The sequence below is a fragment of the Aethalodelphis obliquidens genome, unplaced genomic scaffold (genome assembly GCF_003676395.1).
Source record: "Aethalodelphis obliquidens isolate GAN/ISIS:26980383/991018 unplaced genomic scaffold, ASM367639v1 scaffold113, whole genome shotgun sequence".
Lineage (NCBI taxonomy): Eukaryota > Metazoa > Chordata > Mammalia > Artiodactyla > Delphinidae > Aethalodelphis > Aethalodelphis obliquidens.
Window position 1 is genome coordinate 226,761 of NW_020838057.1, and position 23,082 is coordinate 249,842.

Below are 23,082 nucleotides of genomic sequence, written 5' to 3' on the forward strand. Positions count from 1 at the left end.
GGGGGAAGTGCAAAATTTTGCTCAAAATTTTGGGCCACGCTCCCTGCCCTCATAAGGGCTTTCTATGGGGCAAATATTTTGGTGCTCAATGGAAATAGAGGTCTGGCTGGAGGCTTTCTCATGTAACATTCAAATGTGTGAACGTACTCCTGCTTTCTCAGGATGGAGACAAAGGTGAAGGCCTTCAAAATGCACTTGGGATTTTTTTCCCCATTCTTAAGTTTTTTTTGGTGGTAGAAAAGGGAACACCTCTCCTTGAACACCTCTCCATTTGCTGTGCATTGATCAGGTGTCTCTTTCAGTGTCAGTTCTCTGTGGATTCTGCAGAATGTGGAGCTGGCAGGGCCTCAGTGTCTGGTGACAGACAGGTGCTGTGCAGTGAGGGGAGTCCAGGCCTGGGACCCCTGACACTGTGCCCACCTTCCTCAGAGGGACAAGTCAGGCTCATGGAAGAACAGGTTTTCAAGAACTATTTAAGGATATGTGAAGAGGAGGCCAATGATGGAGGACCTGGCCATAAGAGGGGAGAAAGAGAGAGGCTGAGAGGCAAAGGACCAAGAGGGTTTAGCCAGGGGACAGGAAGTCAGGGTAAATTAGGATGGGGTGTCAGAAACATAGAAAAGAGGCATGGGTACTCACATTGATGCCACGGCAACAGAAGACACAGGTCAGGTACCAGGTAAGAGATCAGCCCACTGCCACAGGCCCTTCCACACCTGTCTTGCACTCACCAGGACTGGTCTTCCATGGGTCTCTCTGGTCATGAACTGATTTGAGCCACCCGATCCACCAGCTAGGTCCCCTTTCGATGTTCAAGTTGGGTGACCGCACTGGGGTGGGTGGAGACAGTAATTCTTAAGGGAGATCAAGGCGTTTGTGCGAGGTCAGCCAGCCCCAGGTCAGGGGTGATTCACTCCATGACAGACCAAGGTGGATGAGGATTACTTATGCATCTGGGAGAACTGAACCTCACAAAATGAACACCCCGGGAAGGTCCCACTAGAAAAGCTCAGTGGCCCCTGAATCAATGACCATGTTAGTGCCCATAAAGCCAGTAAAGGCGCTGACAAGGGGCAGCTGGCAGGAAACTTCCACTGGAGAAGGTGTGATAGAGGGACCGAAAAGTCACAGACCCTGACTGGTTCATCAGACCAGAAAATAACCAAGAAATATATATATATATAACAAGAAAATAACCAAGAAAATAACCGGCTACTCCTGTTGTGATATTTTTGACCTTGGACCACAGTTGTCAAGGTCCCAAGGCAAAAGGTGTTGGGGGTTGTTTATACTGTAGTCTGGGAGGAGAGGTAGCAGAACATTGGACAGCACTAGGGCCAGCAGCACCTCTCACAAGGAAACTGGCAGCCTGACCTGGTGAAGACAGCACCATATCACAGCAGAAGCCCCACTGGGCCTCACTAAGGAGACCCACTTCTTCCGAAAGAAAGGCACACGACCTTGTCCTCAAAGGTCACTGGGTCCTGCAACAGCAGGCAAGGGGCACATGAATGTGTTCTAAGCATCGGGCACTGGACCTGACATGCCAGTCTCTGTCCTGCCACACACTTCCCCTTATGTCTCCCAAACCCTGTCCCCTGACACACCTGCCCACCCTTTCGTATCTGAGAGCATGGGCCGTCCTCCTGGGTATGCACTCTCCCCATGTCCATTGGTGTTTGGACAATGCTTCTCTTTTTCTGCACCCACCTCATCTACTCAGCTATTGGTCCTTAGTCTGGACACCCCACACTCACCTCAAGGCCTATCTGTAACAACCTAAGAGTTTCCTTCCAAAATCCCATTCTCAGCATCTTCCCTGGTCCAGGCCACCAGTGCACTGCAGTCTGGACATCAGGAGGCCAAATCAAAATCCCCTATCTGTTCACGGGCACATGTGTCACCTCCACCTAGAGGCCTCCAGAAAACTCAGTCTCTACCCGTACAAAATCCAACTGCTAATCTTCCCCCAAATGTACTCCTCCTGCCAACCTCCTTTCTCCATCTCATTCTTTATCTGAACACTTACGGTGGTCCTTTACCCTCCACTACGTTCACTCTCCACGTGTAACTGGAGGTCCCATGGACTCCACTTTGAAAGACGCATCCAGAATCTGAGTATCTCTCCCACCTCTCCTGCTTCTATTCTGAGCAGGCCACCCAACATATACCTGCAGCAGCAACCTCATGCAGCTGCCTGCTTTCAGCCCCACCACAACCCCTCTCCCACAAGGCTGCTCAGTGTGTTTACGCGGGATCCACTGGGATAGTTTCAAAATCCTAACTCAGATCATAGCCATCCATCTTCTAATGAAAAATTTCTGTGGCTCCCAGCATCCTCAGCCCGTCAACAGAGTTAGGACTCCTATCCTCACGCTCTCGGTTACCCGCAACGGAGACTGGAAAACGTTCCTGAATGCTCAGGTCAGTCTCACTTCCAAGTCTTCGCACATGCACATTCCTCCGCCTGCACCCTCCACATTTTATCATACTGGATTCTGAAAGGGAGACCCCCCGACCTGTGAACGTTCCACTGTCCTGAACACCCAGGCCTGAGGCTGAGTCAGGGACTTGGGGCACTGGGGTTCGGAGTCCAGCCAGGTGGAGGCCAGGAGACTCTACCTCATCCGTGCCTAGTCGATCGGCTCGCTCATCACGCCCGCAGTCCAGCTACATAATGGGTCAAGACCTCGGAATGGCTGGTTTTCGAGCCTGGGTCTTCTTCTCCGTAAAGTGGACACAACGCACAGGGCGACGACTCCGGGGCGGCCACGGACACAGACGGGCCTTGACGGAGGTATCCGCAGGGCCCCCGGCGCCAGGCGGTCCCCCGACAGCCGAGGACACACGAGCTCGGGGAGGCGGGACGTTCGCTGCGGTCATGGGGCGTACAAGGCACAGCGGGTGGACCACCAAGGCTCTCGTACCTACCCTACTCCCGTTTCCGCGGGCCCGGGGAGCCTCCTGGACGCTACGTCCCTCCACGAAGTGCCGACATACAGGCGGGACAAAGAAGCAATGGTCCAACCCCGGAAGTCCCGCCCCCGCCGGCGCGGCCATTTCGGAAACGCCCCCTCCCTTAGGTGATCATTGGTCCCTATCCTGGGCTCTCATTGGTCAACACTGTGTGCGGTCGCACGGCGAGGGTGTTTCTGGGTAATGTAGTTCGTGTCTCGTGAGACGTGACGCAACGTGCGTCCTTCCTGATCACCTAGGCAACGACTAGGCGGCACCGCGATTGGCTCCGGGAAAAGCGTCATAGTCAGCCGCGAGCCTTGAACCAGTGAAGGGTCAGGATTTGGGCGTTTTCGCGTGGGCCTCAGGGGGTGGGGCGGGACTTCCGGCACGGCCATTGCAGTCTTCGTTTTGCGGCGGGTTGGGCTGTGCGCAAACAGTTGCTGGGACGTGCGGCGAAGGGGGCCGGGGGGGTCGTGCTGGAACCGTCATCGCACCTTGGCAGTCACTTTTACCCTCGGCTGACGGCCCTTCCTTCCTGAGCCTCGGTTTTCCCGGAAGTGGAACGGACGCAGAGAGTCTCCGCGCCCCGCCTTCGTCCCACATTCCCGGGAGACAGCTCCTATATCATACTGGGGAAGACAAAGGCCTTGAGTGCGACCGTCAGCCTGCGGTCACTCCACCCAGTGGGTGTGGGGGTTCGGATGAGCCCGCTGGGCTCTTCCCCATCGCCGCCTGGCAGGGCCCCGCCCAGCCCACAGGTTGTGACCGGGCCTGCAGCGTCGCAGATGGACCCGGCGCAGGTGAGTGGCGGGTGCACAGGTCCTCACCCGCTGGGATCCCCCCCTCCTGTGCCTGGAGCCCGTTAGAGAATGGTCGTGTCCCGAGTTCTTCACCTGCACATGAGTCTGGGGCCCTGAGAGTCACTTTCCCCTAGCATCCGGAGCCTAGGCCAGAGGTTAAATGGAGCGGATCACGTGGGATAAGGTCTGGAAAGGTGCCCCTAGCACAGGGATCAGCATGTGCCAGTTGCTTGGAGGTGAGTATAAGGTGGAAGTGTTCAGGGAAACCACAGGTCTCCATTTCGTCAGGTGGAAATAACAAGCAGGGGAACTGGAAGCAGGCCTGGAATAGCAGAGTGAGGTGCTGGGCCTCTGTTCGCAGTGTGATGCGAGTCACGGCAAGTGTAGAGCAGAGGAGGGAGGTGTTCTGACTCAGATCTTAACAAGCTCCCTCTGGATGCTGGGTGGAGAAGAGACTGGCAGGTGGGGTGCTGTTGCAGGCAGGAAGACCATTGAGGAGGGGACTGCAGTAGTCCAGGTGTGTGCTCTTTGTGGCTGGAGCAGAGAGGTGCCTGTGAGGTAGGAGAAGTGGTTGGCTCCTGGATGTGCTTTTTAAGTAGGACGGACTAGATTTCCTGATGTGTGGCAATGAGGTATCATGGTTGACCCTGATAGGTTTTCCGGATGTGGAAGTTGGTGCGAGGAGTAGATTTCAGAGGGAAGATAAAGAGTTGGGTTTTGGCCTTTTTGTATTTGAAATGGCCCAGAGGGACTTCCCTTGTAGTCCAGTGGGTAAGACTCTGTGCTCCCAATGCAGGGGGCCCAGGTTTGATCCCTGGTCGGGAAACTAGATCCCACATGTGTGCCGCAACTAAGAGTCCTCATGCCGCAACTAAGAAGTTCGCATGCCACAACTAAGAGTCCGAATGCCACGACTAAAGATCCCGCATGCCGCAACTAAGACCTAGCACAGCCTAAATAAATAATAAATAAATATTAAAAAACAATGTCCCAGAGACTGCCAAATTGAGGTGCCAAGTGTGCTTCTGCTGGGTCCAGGCTGGAGACATCTAAGGGGTGGAGGCTTGTGCTTAGATACTGTGTGCAGCTGTGAGCTGGGTACAGGATGATGACCAAGCCTCTGAGTAGAGTGTAGACTTGGGATGAAAAATGAAGCATGGAAGTAACTGAGGTAGGATAACAGAGGGGCCCGAGGTTACATTGTTTTACCTCTCTACAGCTCACCAGGTTTTTGTGGCTATCCTCCTTGGGTCCAGGGGTTTTTGTCAGGCTATTGGAGTAGCAGGGACATAAAGGGTCAGCCCAAGCTAAGAGTTCCTAAGCCAAGAGTGGGGGCCAGCGGGTCTGGGATTCGTGTATTAGGAAGGGCAAGGACAGCTATGACTGGTGAAGGGACAGCATGCACAAGGTCAGAGCTGGAAGAGAAAAAGGGTGTTTGAGATCTTACTCATGGTTCTGGGGGGCAAGGTTGAAGCAGCAGAGCAAAGAAGGGAGGCATTAAATAGAGGGGTGAGGGCTGTCTCTGTCAGTGGGAAGTTTTGGCAATCAAGGGCAGTCCAAGGTTAGTATTGGATTTTGCTTGCCTTTGTCGGCAAGCTATGTACATAGTGGTATATGGGTACACTAGGGAGATGCTTGTGGTGTGGCCAGGGAGAGGGGCGATGGTATTGCGGGCTGTGGGGAGTGGAGATATGAGGAAGGTATGGTCTTATGTGTACAAGGTAAGGGAATGAGCCCTGGTACTAGAGGCTTAAGGAAGAAAACAGAGCCCAAGTTTTCTTATATTTGGGAGGTGTGACCTGGAGGACACAAGGGAAATTGTCCAATGGGGGAAGTGGGCTGTGTGCCAACCTAGAGCTAAAACAGCATCCATCTATCCACCTTCTGTTTGTTCCTCTTGTTTGGTTTGGTCTGGATACAGTAGCCAGTGGGAGTACGAGGAGAGAAGGACACCAGTGGTGCCAGCACCTGTTGTCTTCTCTGAGGTGAGGGTCTTCTCTGAGGAGAGGGGGGTGAGCTGCAGGTAGGTGAGGGGAGGATGGACTGAGGGGGTCATGAGAAGAGGAGATGACAGTGGTAGATGTGGCAGAACTCTGAGTCACAGGTCAAGGGCCTGGATGTGCCCATTTGACTATTTGTTTATTATTCACCCCACCTATTGGCCCCCTGGCTTAGCTGTCTCATCATTGCAGAGTCTGGTGACCTTTGAGGATGTGGCCGTGCACTTTTCCAAGGAGGAGTGGGGGCTCCTTGATGCAGCCCAAAGGCAGCTGTACCACAGTGTGATGCTGGAGAACTTGGAGCTCATGACCTCACTTGGTAAGGCCCTTATGCCCTGCCCAGCCTGGTGGCCAGCATCTGCCTTCTGCCTTCTCCCCACAGAAAGCTCTGTTCATCCCAAAGCTGGACCATGGACACTGCTTCCTTCCCAGGTTTCCTGTTGTAGGTGCTGTGAGTGCTGGGACTGAGCTGTATGCACTCGCCCTGTTTTTCCCTGAGCAGCCTGATGAGCAATCCTAACAGCTGTTAGGTCCCACAGAGGCCTTGTGGGAGAAGAGGTTGGGGATCAGGCATTCTGGTCTGCCTAAAGGATCCCACTGAGCTTGACCAGTTCCTGGCAGGGTGACCTAGTGTGGGGCCATGCCTAGGTTCTGCCCCTTCTCCCAGAGACATTTTTTTTAAAATGGCTTTACTGATACATATAACATTCACCTTTTTTTTCGGCTGTGTCGGATTTTAGTTGAGGCGAGTGGGATCTTTGATGCAGCATGCAGGCTCTTTGTTGCAGTACACACAGGCTTCTCTCTAGTTGTGGCACGCAGGCTCCAGAGCACACGGGCTCTGTAGTTTGTGGGACACGGGCTGCCTTGTTAAGGCTCACAGGCTCAGTAGTTGTGGCACACAGGCTTAGTTGCAACGCAGCATGTGGGATCTTAGTTCCCTGACCAGGGATCAAACCCGTCTCACCTGCATTGGAAGGTGGATTCGTTACCACTGGACCACCAGAGAAGTCCCACGTTCAACTTTTTTTTTTTTTTTTGCGGTACGCGGGCCCCTCACCGCTGTGGCCTCTCACGTTGTGGAGCACAGGCTCCAGACGCACAGGCTCAGCGGCCATGGCTCACGGGTCGAGCCGCTCTGCGGCATGTGGGACCCTCCCGGACCGGGGCACGAACCTGTGTCCCCCCCATTGGCAGGTGGACTCCCAACCACTGTGCCACCAGGGAAGCCCCAACGTTCACTTTTTTAATGTGTACAGTTTAGTGGTTTTTCATATGTTCTCATTGTATAAATATCACCATAGTCCATAAAACTCCTAGAAAAGAACATAGGCAGTATGTTCTCTGACATAAATCATACCAGTTTTCTTAAGTCAGTCTCCCAAGGCAATAGAAATAAAAACAAAAATAAAGAAATGGGACCTAATCAAACTTACAAGTTTCTGCACAGCAAACGAAACCATAAACAAAACAAAAAGACAACCTACGGACTGGGAGAAAATATTTGCAGATGATACAACTGACAAGGGTTTAATTTACAAAGTATACAAACAGCCCATACAATTCAGTAACAACAACAAAAAATCCAATTGAAAAATGGGCAGACACCTGCTGGGCCTGTGTGCCACAAATGCTAGGGCCCGCACACCTGGAGCCCATGCTCTGCAGCTGGAGAGGCCACTGCAACAAGAGGCCTGCATACCACAGCAAGGAGTGGCCCCCCCTTGCTGTGGCCAGAGAGAAGGCCATGTGCAGTGGCAAGGACCCAGCACAGCCAAAAATAAAATAAATAAATTAAGAAAAAGAAAAATAAAAATGGGCAGAAGACCTAAATAGACATTTCTCCAAAGAAGACATACAGATGGGCAATAGGCACATTAAAAGATGCTAATCATTACTAATTATTAGAGATGTGCAAATGAAAACTACAATGTGGTACCACCTCACACTGAGCAGGATGGCCATCATTAAAAAGTCTACAAATAACAGATGCTGGAGAGGGTGTAGAGAAAAGGGAACCCTCCTGCGCTGTTGGGGGGAATGTAAATTGGTGCAGCCACTATGGAAAACAGTATGGAGGTTCCTTAAAACACTAAAAATAGAGTTGCCATATGATTCAACAATCCCATTCCTGAGCACATATCCAGAGAAAACTTGAAAAGATACATGCACCCCAATGTTCACAGCAGCACTATTTACAATAGCCAAGGCATGGAGACAAATGTCTCCATTTGTCTAAATGTCCCTCAACAGATGGTAAAGAAGATGTGGTGTATATATACAATGGAATATTACTCAGCCTTAGAAAACAATGAAATAATGCCATTAGCAGGAACGTGGATGGACCAGAGATTATCATACTAAATGGAGTAAGTCATAAGGAGAAAGACAAGTACCACGTGAGATCTTATATGTGGAATCTAAAATACGACACATGAACATATCTATGAAGCAGAAACAGACTCACAGATACAGAGAACAGACTTGTGGTTGCCAAGGGTGGGAGTTGGAGGAGGGATGGATTGGGAGTTTGGGATTAGCAGATGCACCCTAGTACCTACTGGATGGATAAACAAGGTCCTACTGTATAGAACAGGGAACTGTATTCAATATCCTGTGATAAACCATAATGCAAAAGAATATGAAAAAGAATTGTACATCTATGTGTAATTGAATCACTATGCTGTACAGCATAAATTAACACAACATACTTCAATTAAAATTTTTAAAAATTAGAGGTAATAAATATCACCATACTCTAATTTTAGAACATTTTCATTACCTAAAGAAAAACTTTGTAGCCTTTAGCAGTCACTCTACATCCCCCCTCATCCCTTCCTCCTGAGTCTTAGGCAACCACTAATCTACTTTCTGACTATGTAGATTTGCTTATTCTAGATATTTTATACAAATGGAATCATACAATATACATTTTTCTGTGACTGGCTTTCACTTAGCATAATGTTTTTGAGGTTCATCCATGTTGTAGCACATATCAGTTATATGTTGTTCATTTTTATGGCTGAATAATATTCCATTGTATTGATATACCCGTTTTTTTATCCATTCATCAGTTGATGGGCATTTGGCTTGTTTCCACTTTTCGACTGTTACAAAAATTATGGCTGTTATGAACGTTCATGTACAAGTTTTTGTGTAGATATGTTTCATTGCTCTTGGGTAGATACATAGCAGTGGAATTCACAAACTGTTTCCCAAACTAGCAGCACCATTTTACATTCCCACTGCAGTGTATGAGTGTTCTGAGTTCTCTACTTCCTCATAAACAACTTGTTACTATCTTTTTTCTTATAGCTATCCTGGTGGGGTGGTATCTCATTGTGGTTTGAGTTTGCATTTCTCTAATGACTAATGCTGTTGAGCATTTTTTCATGTACTTACTGCCCATTTGTGTATATTTATCTTTCTTTGAGAAATGTATTTTCAAGTTCTTTGCCTCTGTGTCCATGCCTCTGGTAAGGCCCCTTTACTCTGTGGCTTGCTGGGCCTTGTCCTGCACAGTGAGCCTTTCACTCTTACTCTGGCCCCCTTGGCCTATCAACAAACCCTTGGGCCCATTTCTGTATGTGTCAGTCACACATTTCTAATGAAATCACCCTTTCCACTAAGTGGAACACTCAGTTAAACAGAAATTTCTCGGCTTTCAGGTTGTTGGCATGGAGTGGAAGATGAGGAGGTATGTTCCAAGCAGGATGCTTCTGTAGATGTGGTGTCACAGGTCAGGATTTTCAGTGCACATCCTTCCACCCAGAAGGCTGACAGTTGTGACATGTGTGACCCATTCTTGAAAGACATTTTGCACCTGGATGTACATCAAGGAACACATGCTGAGGAGACTCCCTACACATGTGTAGCATGTGGCAGAGAGTTTTGGGTTGGTGCAAACCTTCACCAGCATCAGAAGGAGTGCAGTGGAGAAAAGCCCTTCAAATGGGACAAGGATAGGGACTTGTTTGTGCAGAGCTCAATAGTCTGTCTATCAGAGAAGCCCTTTACATGTGGGTTAGGTGGTAAGGATGTCTCGGACAGCCATGACCTCCTCCAGCACCCAAACACAGATGGCAGTGGGAAGCCACACAGCAGCACAAAGTGCAGGGAGGCCTTACCACACCCTTCCAGTCTTGGGCAGGTCCCAGAAGTCCATGCCTCACAGAAGCCCCTCAAGTGCAGTGACTGTGGAAAAGCCTTCCAGAAGAGTTCTGTCCTCCTCAACCACCTGAGAACTCACTCTGAAGAGATACCATTTAGATGCCTAAGAGTTGAAAATTCCTTAGAGGAGAAATTAACTCTTGTTAATGACCAAAAGTTTCACACTGGAGAAACATCTCACGTATGTAAGGAGTGTGGCAAGGCCTTTAGTCATCCGTCTAAGCTGAGGAAGCACCAGAAATTTCATACTGGAGTAAAATACTATGAGTGCAGTGACTGTGGGAAAACTTTCAGCCACAAACTCACACTTGTTCATCACCAGAGAATCCACACAGGAGAAAGGCCTTATGAATGCAGTGAATGTGGGAAAGCCTTCAATAACAGGTCACACCTCACTCGGCATGAGAAAGTTCACACTGGAGAAAGACCTTTTGAGTGCAGCAAATGTGGCAGAGCCTTCAGCCAAAGCTCCAATTTCCTTCGGCACCAGAAAGTCCACACCCAAGTAAGACCTTATGAGTGCAATCAGTGTAGCAAAGCCTTCAGCCGCAGCTCTGCTCTCATTCAGCACTGGAGGGTTCACACTGGAGAAAGGCCTTATGAGTGCAGTGAGTGTGGGAGAGCTTTTAACAATAACTCCAACCTTGCTCAGCATCAGAAGGTCCACACTGGAGAACGGCCTTTTGAATGCACTGAATGTGGAAGAGACTTCAACCAAAGCTCTCACCTCCTGCGACATCAGAAAGTTCACACCGGAGAACGGCCTTTTGGATGCAGTGAATGTGGGAAAGCCTTCAGCAATAGCTCCACCCTCATTCAGCACCAGAAAGTACATACTGGTCAAAGGCCTTATGAGTGCAGTGAATGTAGAAAAGCCTTCAGTCGCAACTCCAGCCTGATTCAGCACTGGAGAATTCACACTGGCGAAAGGCCTTATGAGTGCAACGAATGTGGGAAAGCCTTTGCTCACAGTTCCAGTCTCATTGAGCACTGGAGAGTTCACACAAGAGAAAGGCCTTATGAGTGTAGTGAATGTGGGAAATTCTTTAGCCAAAACTCCATTCTTATTAAACATCAGAAAGTTCACACTGGAGAAAGGCCTTATGAGTGCACTGAATGTGGGAAGTTCTTTAGCCGCAAGTCCAGCCTCATTTATCACTGGAGAGTTCACACTGGGGAAAGGCCTTATGAGTGCAGTGAATGTGGGAGAGCCTTCAGCAATAACTCTCACCTGGTTCGTCACCAGAGAGTTCACACACAAGAGAGGCCCTATGAATGCAGCCAATGTGGGAAAGCCTTTAGTGAAAGATCAACACTCGTTCGACACCAGATGGTTCACACCAGAGAAAGGACTTATGAGTGTGGCCACTGTGGGAAAATCTTCAGCCGCCTCTGCAACCTTGCTCAGCATAAGAGGATTCATACCTGAGTGGAGCCTTGTAGAAATGATCTTCGTGAGAAAATCTTCAGCTACATCCAACTTCATGCAGCAGAATACCCACAAAGAAATTACCTAATGTGTCACTAATGTGGAAGAGCCTTCAGAAGCTACTCTGCCCTTTTTGAGCAGCTCAGGCAGCACTGTCTCACCTCTGGAGCATAAACCTCTTTCTAGCTGCCTGGATCCAAATATTTGCAGCAGTCACCTACATATACATGGAGAGAACACCTCCCTTTGCCTCCCTTCTCCTTTCCTGGAGGGTGTTGGGATTGTCCTAGGCTCACTGGAATGGCTTCATTCCCATTGCCTCTGAGAGGGTTAAGGAATGAACTGACCCCATGCCGGTTGAGAGATTAATTAATCAAGACACATGACAGTCCTAAATGTTAATATACCTAACAGTGCTTCAAGGTACATGAAGCAAAAACTGATAGAACTGCAAGGAGAAATAGACAAATCCACAATTATAGTTGGAGATGTCCACATCCATCCCAGATAATCGGTAAGGACAGAGAAGATGACAACACTGCCAACCAACTTGACCTAATTGACATTTATAGAACATTCTGTCCAATAAAGGCAGAATACACATTCTTTTCACAGGCACATAGAACATTTACCAAAATGGAGCATCTTCTGGGCCACAAAACAAGGCTTGATAAATGGAAAAGAATTGAAATAATACAAAGTATGGACCCTGACTATGAGAGAATTCAATAAGAAGTCAAGGATAGTATGATGTGTGGAAAACCCTCACTTGGAAACTAAATAGCACACTTGTAAATAATCCATGGTCAAAGATGAAATCAAAAGAAAAATTAGTATTTTGAATGAAAATGAAAATAGAGGATATCACAACATATGGAATGTACCTAAAACAGTACCAGGGGAGAAATATTTGTGTGTGTGTCTCCATGTATACTAGTGAAATAAGAATAAACCCTATGGAGTGTAAAAAAGAATCATTAAATGCTCAATTTTTTAAAAGTTACAACAAAAGAAGCAACCATGACAAATACAAGCCATAATAACTTCTTCCCTTCACTAAAAGGTAAAAGCCAATTGCAGAGGTCACCTGAGCCCCCAGGAGACAGAAATGCAGAACGTCAGGAGGGGCCTCATTGACACACTCGGGGCCCCTCCACAATCCTGCTCACAGTTGCCAGTTGTGTGGTTTCTTAAGGGATGTCTGTCTCCCTGTGTCTTAGGCCATTCCAACTGACAGAACAAAAATACCATAAACTGGGTGGCTAATAAATAATAGAAATTTCTCACAGTTCTGGAGGCTGGAAAATCCAAGATCACGGTGCCAGCAGATTTGGTGTCTGGTGAGGATACTGGATAATAGCTGTCTTCTGTGTCTTCACACAGTGGAAGGAGAGAGGGAGTTCTCAGAGGGTCTCTTTTATGAGGGCGCTAATCCCATTCATGAGGGTTCCTCCCCCATGACCTAATCATCTCCCAAAGGCCCCCACCTCCAAATACCAAACATGGAGGGTTAGGTTTTAACCTATGTATTTTGGGGGGACACAACATTCGGTCTACATCACCTACTAGAATGTCTGTTTCATGCAGGAGGGCCCCTATGGGTTTTGTCTCTGCTGGGTGAGTTCAGTCTCCAGAGCACAGCAGTTTACCCAGCCTGGGGTAGGTGTGTAAGCACTCAGGGAGTGCAGGAAGGGGGATGTACTACTCTTTCCCTGTGCTCTCCTACCTCCTACCTTCTCCCTCCCGAGTCAGCTCTGATGACAGGGCTGTGGTCTGGGCCCAGCACAGTCCTTCAGAGCAGCCAAACATTCCCTGGAGTCCTACTGTGTGTCAAGCTCTTGCCTGAGCTCTGTGGTAGATACATTTCATCTCCATCTGATGTGCAGTACAGAGATTTAACGTGCAAACAGACTAAAGCAGCGTCATTGTAGGGTGGCTGGAGCTATGAAGGAAATGAAGCAGAGGTGACAGAAGTGATGGCTGCTACTGCAGATTGGTTGGGGAGAGCTGAGGAGGTGACTCCAGGGGAAGGGTATTCCAGCCAGAAGGCCACAGTGCAGAGGCCCCAGGCAGGAATGAACAATGAGGAGACCCAGTGGCCCATGAAGAGGAGAAGAAGGCCAAGAGGTCAGGAAACAGGTCATGCCGGCCCTTTTGGCTGGGGTGAGGAGTTTGGTTTAGTCTACCCTACCCCCACTTGTTTGTCATCTGAGCCCTACTCGGCTCAGCTGGACTGTAACTCCGCTTCCACACAGACTGCCATGCCAGGGGCAGACAATTATTACACACAGGGAGAAGGGCCTGAGCAGGCCTGGTGGTGGGCGTATGCCTTACGGTGTTGGAGAGACATTGAGCAGACTGGCCGAGAACTCTGTAGGGTCCTACCCCACGTGGCCACCACCCCTCCTGCCATCAGGGGGTGGGTGAGAGTAATCACTGAAGCTAAAGGAAGCAGTGGTTTCCAACCCCAACCCACAGTACTGGCTGAGCACCATGGCCCAAAGCCCCTCAAGTCCAGGGTTGGTGGCTCTCTCCCCAAACATACCTCCCAGCTAACGTTTCCTTCTTGACATGAAGCATGATTTCTAGACCAGGGACACAGCTACAACCACATAACAAGTTTCGCCGAACTGACATTTTATTTACCTTTTGAAAAAACAGTTTCCAAAATTTTAAACATAGATCTGGATCCATATGTTGATTCAACCACTTCTTTCCCTGGAGCCCTGGGAGAGCGGCAGCAAAAACAGCCAAAGCCATGGTGTGCAGAGACATCAGGAACACTAGCTGGGTCACAAAAGCCACATCCTAGGACTACAGGATCTTCTTTCAGTCCCAGGGTGATGGCCATGAGGTGAACATGCCCGGAAAGGCTCTGAGAATCCAGGAAACCTGTAGATTATTTGCTGACAGTGACCTTAGACACAGGGAACAGGTTTGCAATTCCTGAGAAATTCTGCATGCCGCACCCTGTGAAACCATGGTTCCTGGAACATGTGTGGGTGCCTCTTTAGAACCAGCTCAAACCCTCTCGTTTACCAGATTCCCCACTCCATGTGACCTCACTCAGTGCTTCTGTGTCCACTTACTCTTTCCAACAGGCCCCTGTAGGACTTATGGCCAGTCTAGAACTTACCTCCACGTTCTCGATTTCAGGGGGCATGGCTTCTGAGCTGATTCTGGAAACAACTTCTTCTGACCAATGCTGGAGATTGCAGAACATTCCCTGGGAACAAGGAACCCAGGTGCTTGTCCCTAGTCACCCGGGGATCTTATACCAACCACCCCATTCTTCAGGTGAGCTCTGGATCCTTAAGTAAACCTGACATCCAGGCTGAAGATTTATCCACAAAGCCCTTCAATCTTTCCCTGGAGGTCTTAGGCACCAGTGCAAGTTAGGCCAACCTTGACTGGAGCTGTCCTCTGCCATCCTGCTGGCCCCACTGAGGCAGACAAAAGTCAGGGACTCCCACAGAAACCGTTCCCTCTATCCATGAGCCCAATTTTGTTCTCAATCCTTCCACACAGATCCCAAAGATTAAGGGTGGTTTAAACAAAAAGGCCTAAAGATTACCAGACATTCCAGAGCAGTGTGAGCCAGTTCCAGGGTTGGATAAATGCACGACAGGGACCCAATGTAGTGTCAACAGTGTCCATGAAAATGGTTAACCTTCCCTGGAAGGCCCCAGCAGACACTGCTCAGCTACTCTTGGCCAGAACTAGGTCATGTCCACACCTAAACCAGTTGGAGGGGGAGAGAATAAGACCCATTATGGGCTCCACCACTCATGATTCTCTCCTTTATCAAGTGGGGAACACAGAGGTCAGCTTCCCTGAGCACACACAGTGACTGATGCACACCACGGGGACCTGCCAGGTGGTAGAAGTGGGATGGCTTCTGTCACAGAAACTGGCAGTGACTCAACACTGCCAACAGCCTGGGCAGGTGAGAGTGCAACACAGCTCCTGAACGCTTCCCATGTACCTGGCACCAGCCCAGTGTGGGTGCTGGGGTGTGACATGTTTAGCTTTCAAATGGCTACTCTCCTCAATCTCCTTTCTGGAGTGAGACCTTTCATGTTGAACAAGGTGCCAGCCATGTCTAAAGGTTTTCCCACATCCCCGTCCTCCTATGGCCTTTCTCCAGTGTGGACTTTCTTGTGCTGAAGGAGGGTAGAACTATGTTTAAAGGCTTTCCCACATTCTGTACATTCATAAGCCCTCTCTTCAGTGTGGAACTGCTGGTGCCGATTTCGGTAGGACCTGGTAGTGAAGGTTTTCCCACACAGGCTGCACTCGTAGGGACGTTCTCCAGTGTGGACTTTCCAGTGCTGATACAGCCCAGAGCGGGTCACGTAAGTTTTCCCACATTCACTGCACTCATAGGGCCTCTCTCCAGTGTGAACTCTTTGGTGAAGAATGAAGCTATGGTTGTATTTGAAGAATTTCCCACATTCCCTGCACTCATAGGGCCTTTCTCCAATGTGAACTTTCCGGTGCCGAATGAGGGTAGACAGAACGCTGAAGGACTTCCCACACTCGCTGCACTGGTAAGGCCTCTCTCCAGTGTGAATTCTCTGGTGCAGAACAAGTGCATCTTTGCGGTTGAAGGTTTTCCCGCACTCACCACACTTGAAAGGTTTTATGCCAGTATGAACCTTCTGGTGCTTCCTCAGTTTAGATGGGTAACTGAAGGCCTTCCCACACTCACTACACACATGGGATGTTTCTCCAGTGTGAGTTTTTCGGTGATGAACCAGGGTTGAGCTCTCCATGGGGGCATTTCCACCTGCTGGGCACCTGAAGGGTCTCTCTTTGGCGTGAGTGATCAGGTGGTCGAGGAGCGCGAAGGCCTTCAGGAAGGCTTGCCCGCAGTCGCTGCACTTGAAGGGCTTCTGTGTGGCGTGGGCTCCCTGCCGTTGCTGGCGAGTGGAGCTGGGTGGGAAGGCCTTGCGCTCGGTGCTTCTGCGTGGTGTCCCCTCTCTGTGGGTGGCCTGGGGCTGGAGGAAGCCTAAGGTGGCAGGGATGTCCTTCCCAGACACCCTGCACAGAAAGGGGTTCTCTGACAGGCGGACTCTGTGGCTCTTCACCTGCTCGGGAGGGGCTTCCTCATCCTGCAGTCTACACAGAAAACCTGAGACAGAAGAGTCAGTCACTGAGAGCTGGCTTAGACGGAAGAGGCACCTTCATCATCAGTGCATGTCAGACACACCCATAAAGGAGTCCACAGAATTGCCAGGAGGTTGCAAGGAAAGGTCTGGATGAGAAAGGGCTGGCCCAGTGGAACAGGGCTCTGCCAGAGCCCAGAATAGGGGAGACCTCAACAGGGACCAGGACACAAAGATGGGAACAGTGCAGGGAAGGGATTCAGGGCCTCTAAGTCACTCCTGTGCAAAGGGTATCGGCAGGGCTTAGCTACTGGAGACAGCAAGCACTGTGAAGAGGCTGTGTCTACTCCAACGAAAACATGACTGTGACACAGTAGCTGGTGCTCAAGTATTACTGAAGGATATGTACGCACCTCAAATCACAAATACAGGAGGTCACAGTTGACAGTTCTGCACTGGCACAGAGGAGAGGAAATGACAAGACACAGAGGCCAGAGAGGTGGGTCGTCCAGAGCCATGGTAGAGATAGCAAGACCACACAGTGAGTCCACAAGAGGGGAGAGGAAAGGTGGGAATAAGGTGTGGTCACTGGCCCCAGCACCAAAATGTCAGTGTACTCAGATACCCATTACTGAAACCAAGGCACCCCCAAGACCAGGACCCATCCTGGCCTCTGCTCTGCTGACCACAGTCATATCCACCATGTTGGGCACCCAGGGCTCTTCCTCACCCTTCATTTGGGCCACCTCACCCTTCATAGGAACCTCAAAGGTGCAAAGCCTAGGAGGTAGAAAGGTAATAAGATGCCAGCCCAAATCAAGGCTGACCCATCCCTACACGTACCACAGGAAGCTCATGTCACCATGGCAACCAGGTAGGAAACCAAGTATTAGAACATGAACCTCTTCTGTACATTAAAAAAAAAAATTGTCAGAGAAGCAATTGTAATGTTCATTTTTTTTAATTTATTTTTTAAGTTGAAATATAGTTGATTTACAATGTTGTATTAGTTTCCGGTGTTCAGCAAAGTGATTCAGTTATATAAATATACATATATATACTTTTCCATTATAGATTATTACAAGATACTGAATATAGTTCCCTGTGCTATACAGTAGATCCTTGTTGGAACCTCTTCCGTACATTTAAAAATTTGTTAAGAAGGTAGATCTCATGGTTTATTTGCTTTACCACAATTTTTTAAAAAAGACCCTCCTGTGAAGCAAAACTGACATAACTAAAGAAAGAAATAGACAAACAATAATATTTAGAGACTTCAATTTCTAACTTTCATATATGGATAGAACGACTAGGCAGAAAATGAACAAGGATATAACACATGAATAACAATAAAAATCAACTAGACCTCCAAGACATCTATAGAACATGCCACCTAACAACAGCAGAATACATATTCTCCTCCATTCTCACATGCACATGGAACATTCTCCAGAATAGACCATTTGCTAGGATATAAAACAAGACTCAGACTTCAGACAATTGAAATCATACAAAGAATGTTCTCTAACTACAAAGGAATTAAAACAGAAATCAGGGCTTCCCTGGTGGCACAGTGGTTGAGAGTCTGCCTGCCGATGCAGGGGACATGGGTTTGTGCCCCGGTCTGGGAAGATCCCACATGCCGCAGAGCGGCTGGGCCCGTGAGCCAAGATCCCACATGCCACGGAGTGGCTGGGCCCGTGAGCCATGGCCGCTGAGCCTGCGCATCCGGGGCCTGTGCTCCGCAATGGGAGAGGCCACAACAGTGAGAGGCCCGTGTACCGCAAAAAAAAACAAAACAAAAAACAGAAATCAACAACAGAAAGAAATTTGGGAAACTCACAAATTTTTAAAAATTCGTTCCCATTATGGTTTATTACAGGATATTGAATATAGTTCCCTGTGCTATACAATAGGATCTTGTTGTTTATCCATTCTATATATAATAGTTTGCATCTGCTAGTCACAAACTCCCAATCCATCCCTCCCCTGCCCTCCACTTTCCCTTGGCAACCACAAGTCTATTCTCTATGTCAGTGAGTCTGGGAAACTCACAAGTTCATGGAATTTAAATTAAGTACTCCTAAATAACCACAAGGAAAGTTACAAAACATTTTGAGATGAAAGAAAAAGAGAACACAACATACCAAAAGTTATCAGGAAAAGTATTGCTTAGAGGGAAAATTACAAAAACATCTCTGAGCTGTCTTATTCACAACACTTCTGACACCACACGCATGGGGGCTTTCCCACACCATTTCTCCAGCTCTCTGACACCAACTGGGTGTTCAAGGATTCAATCCAATTCTGACACCAACTACCTGGAATTAGCATCAGATTCCACAGGTTATGGACGCAGTCCCACAAGACTGCCCCCACTTCAGACATCAACGGAAAGTCCCAGGGCTCCTGTACTTTCTGACCAACTGACTATAAATCTGGGATTCTCACAATTATTGATTCCTCCTCAGGTTCAATAATTTGTTAGAACAGATCAGAGAACTCGGGAAAAGTTTGCTTACTATTACCAATTTATTTTAAAGAATACAACTAAGGAACAGTCCAATGGAAGAGATGAAAAGGCCAAGGTATGCCAGGGGTGGGGACTGAGGACATAGGGGGTAAGAAGTGTCCATGCCCTTGATGGCACCGTTCTCCCAGCATCTTGCTGTGTCCACTAACCCAGAAACTCTCCGAACTGGTCATTTAGGAGTTTTTATGGATGTTTTATCACATAGGCATGACTGATTAAATCACTGGCCATTGATGACTGGCCCTATCTCCAGCCCCTTTCCCTTCCCCAAAGGTCAGGGTAGCGAGGTGGAGAGGAGGGGTTGGGAGTAGCTGAACACCCAACCTTACAATCATGCCTTGGTCTTTCTGGTGACCATCCCCCATCCTGAAACCATCTAGGGGTTCCCAGCCACCGTCAACCCATTAGCATACAAAAGACTCTCTTATCACTCCAGAGATTCCAAAGGTTTTAGGAGCTGCATGCCAAGGAACTGGGAACAAAGACAAAGTATATATTTCTTATGTCACAACACACATATTAAAAAAAGATCTCTATATGTGTAACTGTATCACTTTGTTGTACCCCTGAAACATTGTAAATCAACTACACTTCAATTAAAAATAAATTTAAAAAATTTAAAAAAGAATCTTCAATATCCTAACTTTATACTTCAAGGAACAACAACAACAAAAAGCAACCCAAAACTAGAAGAAGGAAGGCAATAAAAAAGAGCAGAGATAAACTGACTGAAGAAGAAACAGAACAGCTGCATAGACTTAAAAACAAAATAGGGCTTCCCTGGTGGCGCAGTGGTTGAGAGACCGCCTGCCGTTGCAGGGGACACGGGGTCGTGCCCCGGTCCGGGAGGATCCCACTTGCCGCGGAGCAGCTGGGCCCGTGAGCCATGGCCACTGAGCCTGCGCGTCCGGAGCCTGTGCTCCGCAACAGGAGAGGCCACAACAGTGAGAGGCCCGCGTACTGCAAAAAAAATAAATAAATAAAAATAAAAAACTTCCCTCACAGGAAAAAAAAAAACCTAGGCCGAGATGGCTTCACAGATTAATAATAACACAGGAATAAGAATTAACACCAGGGGACTTCCTCGTGGTCCAGTGGTTAAGAATCCACCTTCCAATGCAGGGGACTCGGGTTGGATCCCTCGTTGGGGAACTAAGATGCCACATGCAGGGCATCTAAGCCCAGGTGCCACAACTACAGAGCCCACATGCAGCAACTACTGAGCCCATGTGCCACAACTAGAAAGCAGCTCACGTGCCGCAACAAAAGATCCCATGTGCCACAACTAAGACCCAACGCACCCCAAAATAAATAAATAAATATATTTTTTTAAGAAAAGAATTAACACCAATATTTCACAAACTGTGCCAGAAAAAGAAGAGAAGGGAACATTTCCCAACTCATCCACTGAAGCCAAAATTATCCTCATACTCAATCCAAATAAAGACATAACCAGAAAAGAAAACTACACCATTGATAACTCATGAATACAGAAAATCAATTACTGTAATATACCACGTTAACAGAATAAAGGACAAAAATCACATGGTCATTTCAATAGACATGGAAAAGCACTGCACAAAATCTAACGACTTTTCTCTATAAATGCCCTCAACAAACAAGAGAAGGGAACTTCCTCACCTGAAAAGGGCATATGCAACAAACCTACGGCTAACATCATACTTATTAGTGAAAGACTGAACGCTTTTCCCATAAGATCTGGAACAAGACAAGGATGTCTACTCTTACAACTTATATTCAATAAAGTACTGAGGTTCTAGCCAACCAAGTCAGTTAAGCAAAGAAAGAAGTAAAAATATCTCTACTCACAGATGACATGACATTATATAGAGAGAAAATACCAAGGAATCCACCGAAAAGAATAACCATTAGAACAAATAAATGAGTTTAGCAAGGTTGCAGGATACAAGATCAGTATACAAAAATCAATTATATTTCTATACACTAGCAATGTACAATCTAAAATAAAATTAAGAAAGTAATTCCACTTAAAAGAGCATTAAAATGAATATTTAGAAATAAATTTAACCCTGTAAACTGAAAACACTTTAAAAAATTACAGAGCTAAATAAATAGAAAGACAACCATGTTCATGGATTGAAATACATTAAGGTGGCAATCCTGGGAATTCCCTGGCGGTCCAGTGGTTAGGACTCCACGCTTTCACTGCCGAGGGCACGGGTTCAACCCCTGGTCGGGTAACTAAGATCCCACAAGCCACTCAACGCGACAAACAAACAAACAAACAAAACGGCAATCCTGCCCAAATTGATCTACTGATTTAAATTCATGGCTCACACCTGGCCCAGAGAGGCCCCTATAAAACTTCTTTTGGAGGAAGAAGGCCAAAACCAGAACAGAGAGGGCCCACAGCTTCAGCAAAGTCATGAAGCCAGAAAGAGGAAGAGCTGGATAGGATTTGTTAGGTAAACTGTAGACATCTGAACCCCAAGCCTTACTCCAGGAGCCTGTAGGGCAGCAGGTGTTGAGGCTGCCAACAGGGCTGCTCAGAGAGAGGCAGGGGAAGAGCACACAGCCTCTGTGGGCTTTAAGATACACAGAACTTCCCATGGATTAAAGGCAGAGGTGGTCAGTTTGCTGAGGGAAAGTGTGAGAGACTTACCCAGTGAGCCAATGAGTGCAAAGTTCTCCAGCATAACATCACGGTACAGGCTCCTCTGGGTCAAATTAAGGATCCCCCACTCCTCTCGGGAGAAATACACAGCCACATCCTCAAAGGTCACAGGGGCCTGTAATGATGAATTCAACTGAGCCTTAGGGTCAATAGTGGGCAGAAAGCCAACCAAAATATGAACAGAGAAACACATCCATGCCCTTGACCTGTGTCTCAAGGTCCTGCCACAGCTCTCACTGACATCATCTTTCCCTTTGAGCCCGCACCCCTCACATACCCTCATACCTCCTTCCTCCTAACACCTCAATCTCAGAGGACTCCCAAGGCCCCCAGTACCATTGGTGCCTCTCCCTTCATGCTGCTACTAAATTCTGCATCCAGCCCACAACAACAGGCTGGTGACCAGAGAGATGCCATCTATGTACCCCGCCAAGCACTCGGGCCCCACCCTATTTCCTGCCAGCCAATTCTCTCCGTGTCCCAGAGGTCACCTTTCATAAGGAAAAAAGACTATGTTCTCCTCTCTCTCTCTTAGGCCTGAGTACATCATCCAAGGGCCCTCCAGTCTGTCCTCCTGCATGCAGACACATAACTGTACCGCAGCATGGTACAACTCCACACCCTCACCGCAGCCTCGCCAGTCCACCCCACTGGCAACTCCCGCGTTCCACTGTGCACAGTGGTGTGTGTCTCCGGTGCGCTACCACAGACAGCATCTTCAATCCCATCCTGCCTCGTCCACCCCACACCTCCCATGGCCCACAGCCAAAGACAACCCCCAGCTCTGCACATAGGACCTACAGTACATCCTTCAACCCTCAGCCGCCGGGATCCACACACGGAGCTCCGAGACCCCCAGCCCTCCTCTTCTCTATCTCTGCATAGACTGTTCCTTCACCTGTCATAGCCTTCCTCACCTGTCACGGGCTCATTCAGAGTCCGGACCCGCTGGGTGGGGATCCGGGTGGTGAGAGCCTGGGGCGCACCTCCCACTCACCTGCGCCTCCTCTGCCATTGGAACCTGTGGGCGGAGAGTTTCAGCGGACGCAGCTGAGATCCGCACCCGCCACCCCGTCCAGCGCGCTGGAGCCTCCGGCCGACCGAGAAAAATGTGCTCGAGGACTGGGAGAAGCCTCGGGACGTTCTCAGGGTACGACAGCGAGTCTCAGGAAAAGCAAGTCATGCCCGGGGGTCACGGAGCAAGCAAAGGCGTGGCGAGGGTCCCTGCGCTTCTCTCAGACGGGGTGGTCTCTGCGGTGCGAGCACTGCCCTCAAAAGTGCTCGCACCGACCACCAGCGGCGGCAAAACGAGTACCACAGGGAAACGCCGGAAGTCCCGCCCCGCCCCGCCCGTGCGCCTCCGTTAAGTCTGCGCCCGCGTTACCCGCGACCTCGTTCGGGGAGGGCGCGAACTACGTTTCCCATAAG

General features: G+C 48.7%; 2 protein-coding genes across 3 annotated transcripts; one reads left to right on the forward strand and one right to left on the reverse strand.

The window, feature by feature from the left end:
* Window positions 1-3,650: 3,650 nt before the first annotated feature.
* On the forward strand, window positions 3,651-12,042 carry ZNF132 (zinc finger protein 132). The gene is given in 4 exon segments (XM_027097371.1): window positions 3,651-3,758; window positions 5,951-6,077; window positions 9,427-11,174; window positions 11,176-12,042. Coding segments are annotated over 4 exon segments (2,244 nt in total). The 5' UTR covers window positions 3,651-3,659; the 3' UTR covers window positions 11,446-12,042.
* A 1,935-nt stretch (window positions 12,043-13,977) lies between these two features.
* Window positions 13,978-22,997, reverse strand: ZNF584 (zinc finger protein 584). 2 transcript variants are annotated; one of them, XM_027097404.1, is made up of 3 exons: window positions 22,652-22,997; window positions 21,643-21,769; window positions 13,978-16,491 (listed from the first exon to the last, which is right to left on the reverse strand). In XM_027097404.1, the coding sequence occupies exons 1-3, from the start codon at window positions 22,667-22,669 to the stop codon at window positions 15,488-15,490; spliced, it is 1,149 nt and encodes a 382-aa protein (XP_026953205.1). In that variant the 5' UTR covers window positions 22,670-22,997; the 3' UTR covers window positions 13,978-15,487. The 2 variants fall into 2 exon arrangements, with proteins under 2 accessions (XP_026953205.1, XP_026953207.1); XM_027097406.1 differs by having other exon boundaries at window positions 22,572-22,677.
* Between the last annotated feature and the right edge of the window lie 85 nt (window positions 22,998-23,082).

Bases quoted from the DNA above. Each gene is read 5' to 3' on its own strand.
- ZNF584 (XM_027097404.1), bottom strand. The intron at 16,492-21,642 runs GTAAGTCTCTCA...CTTCTGTCTCAG, and splicing joins TGCACTCATTGGCTCACTGG to GTTTTCTGTGTAGACTGCAG.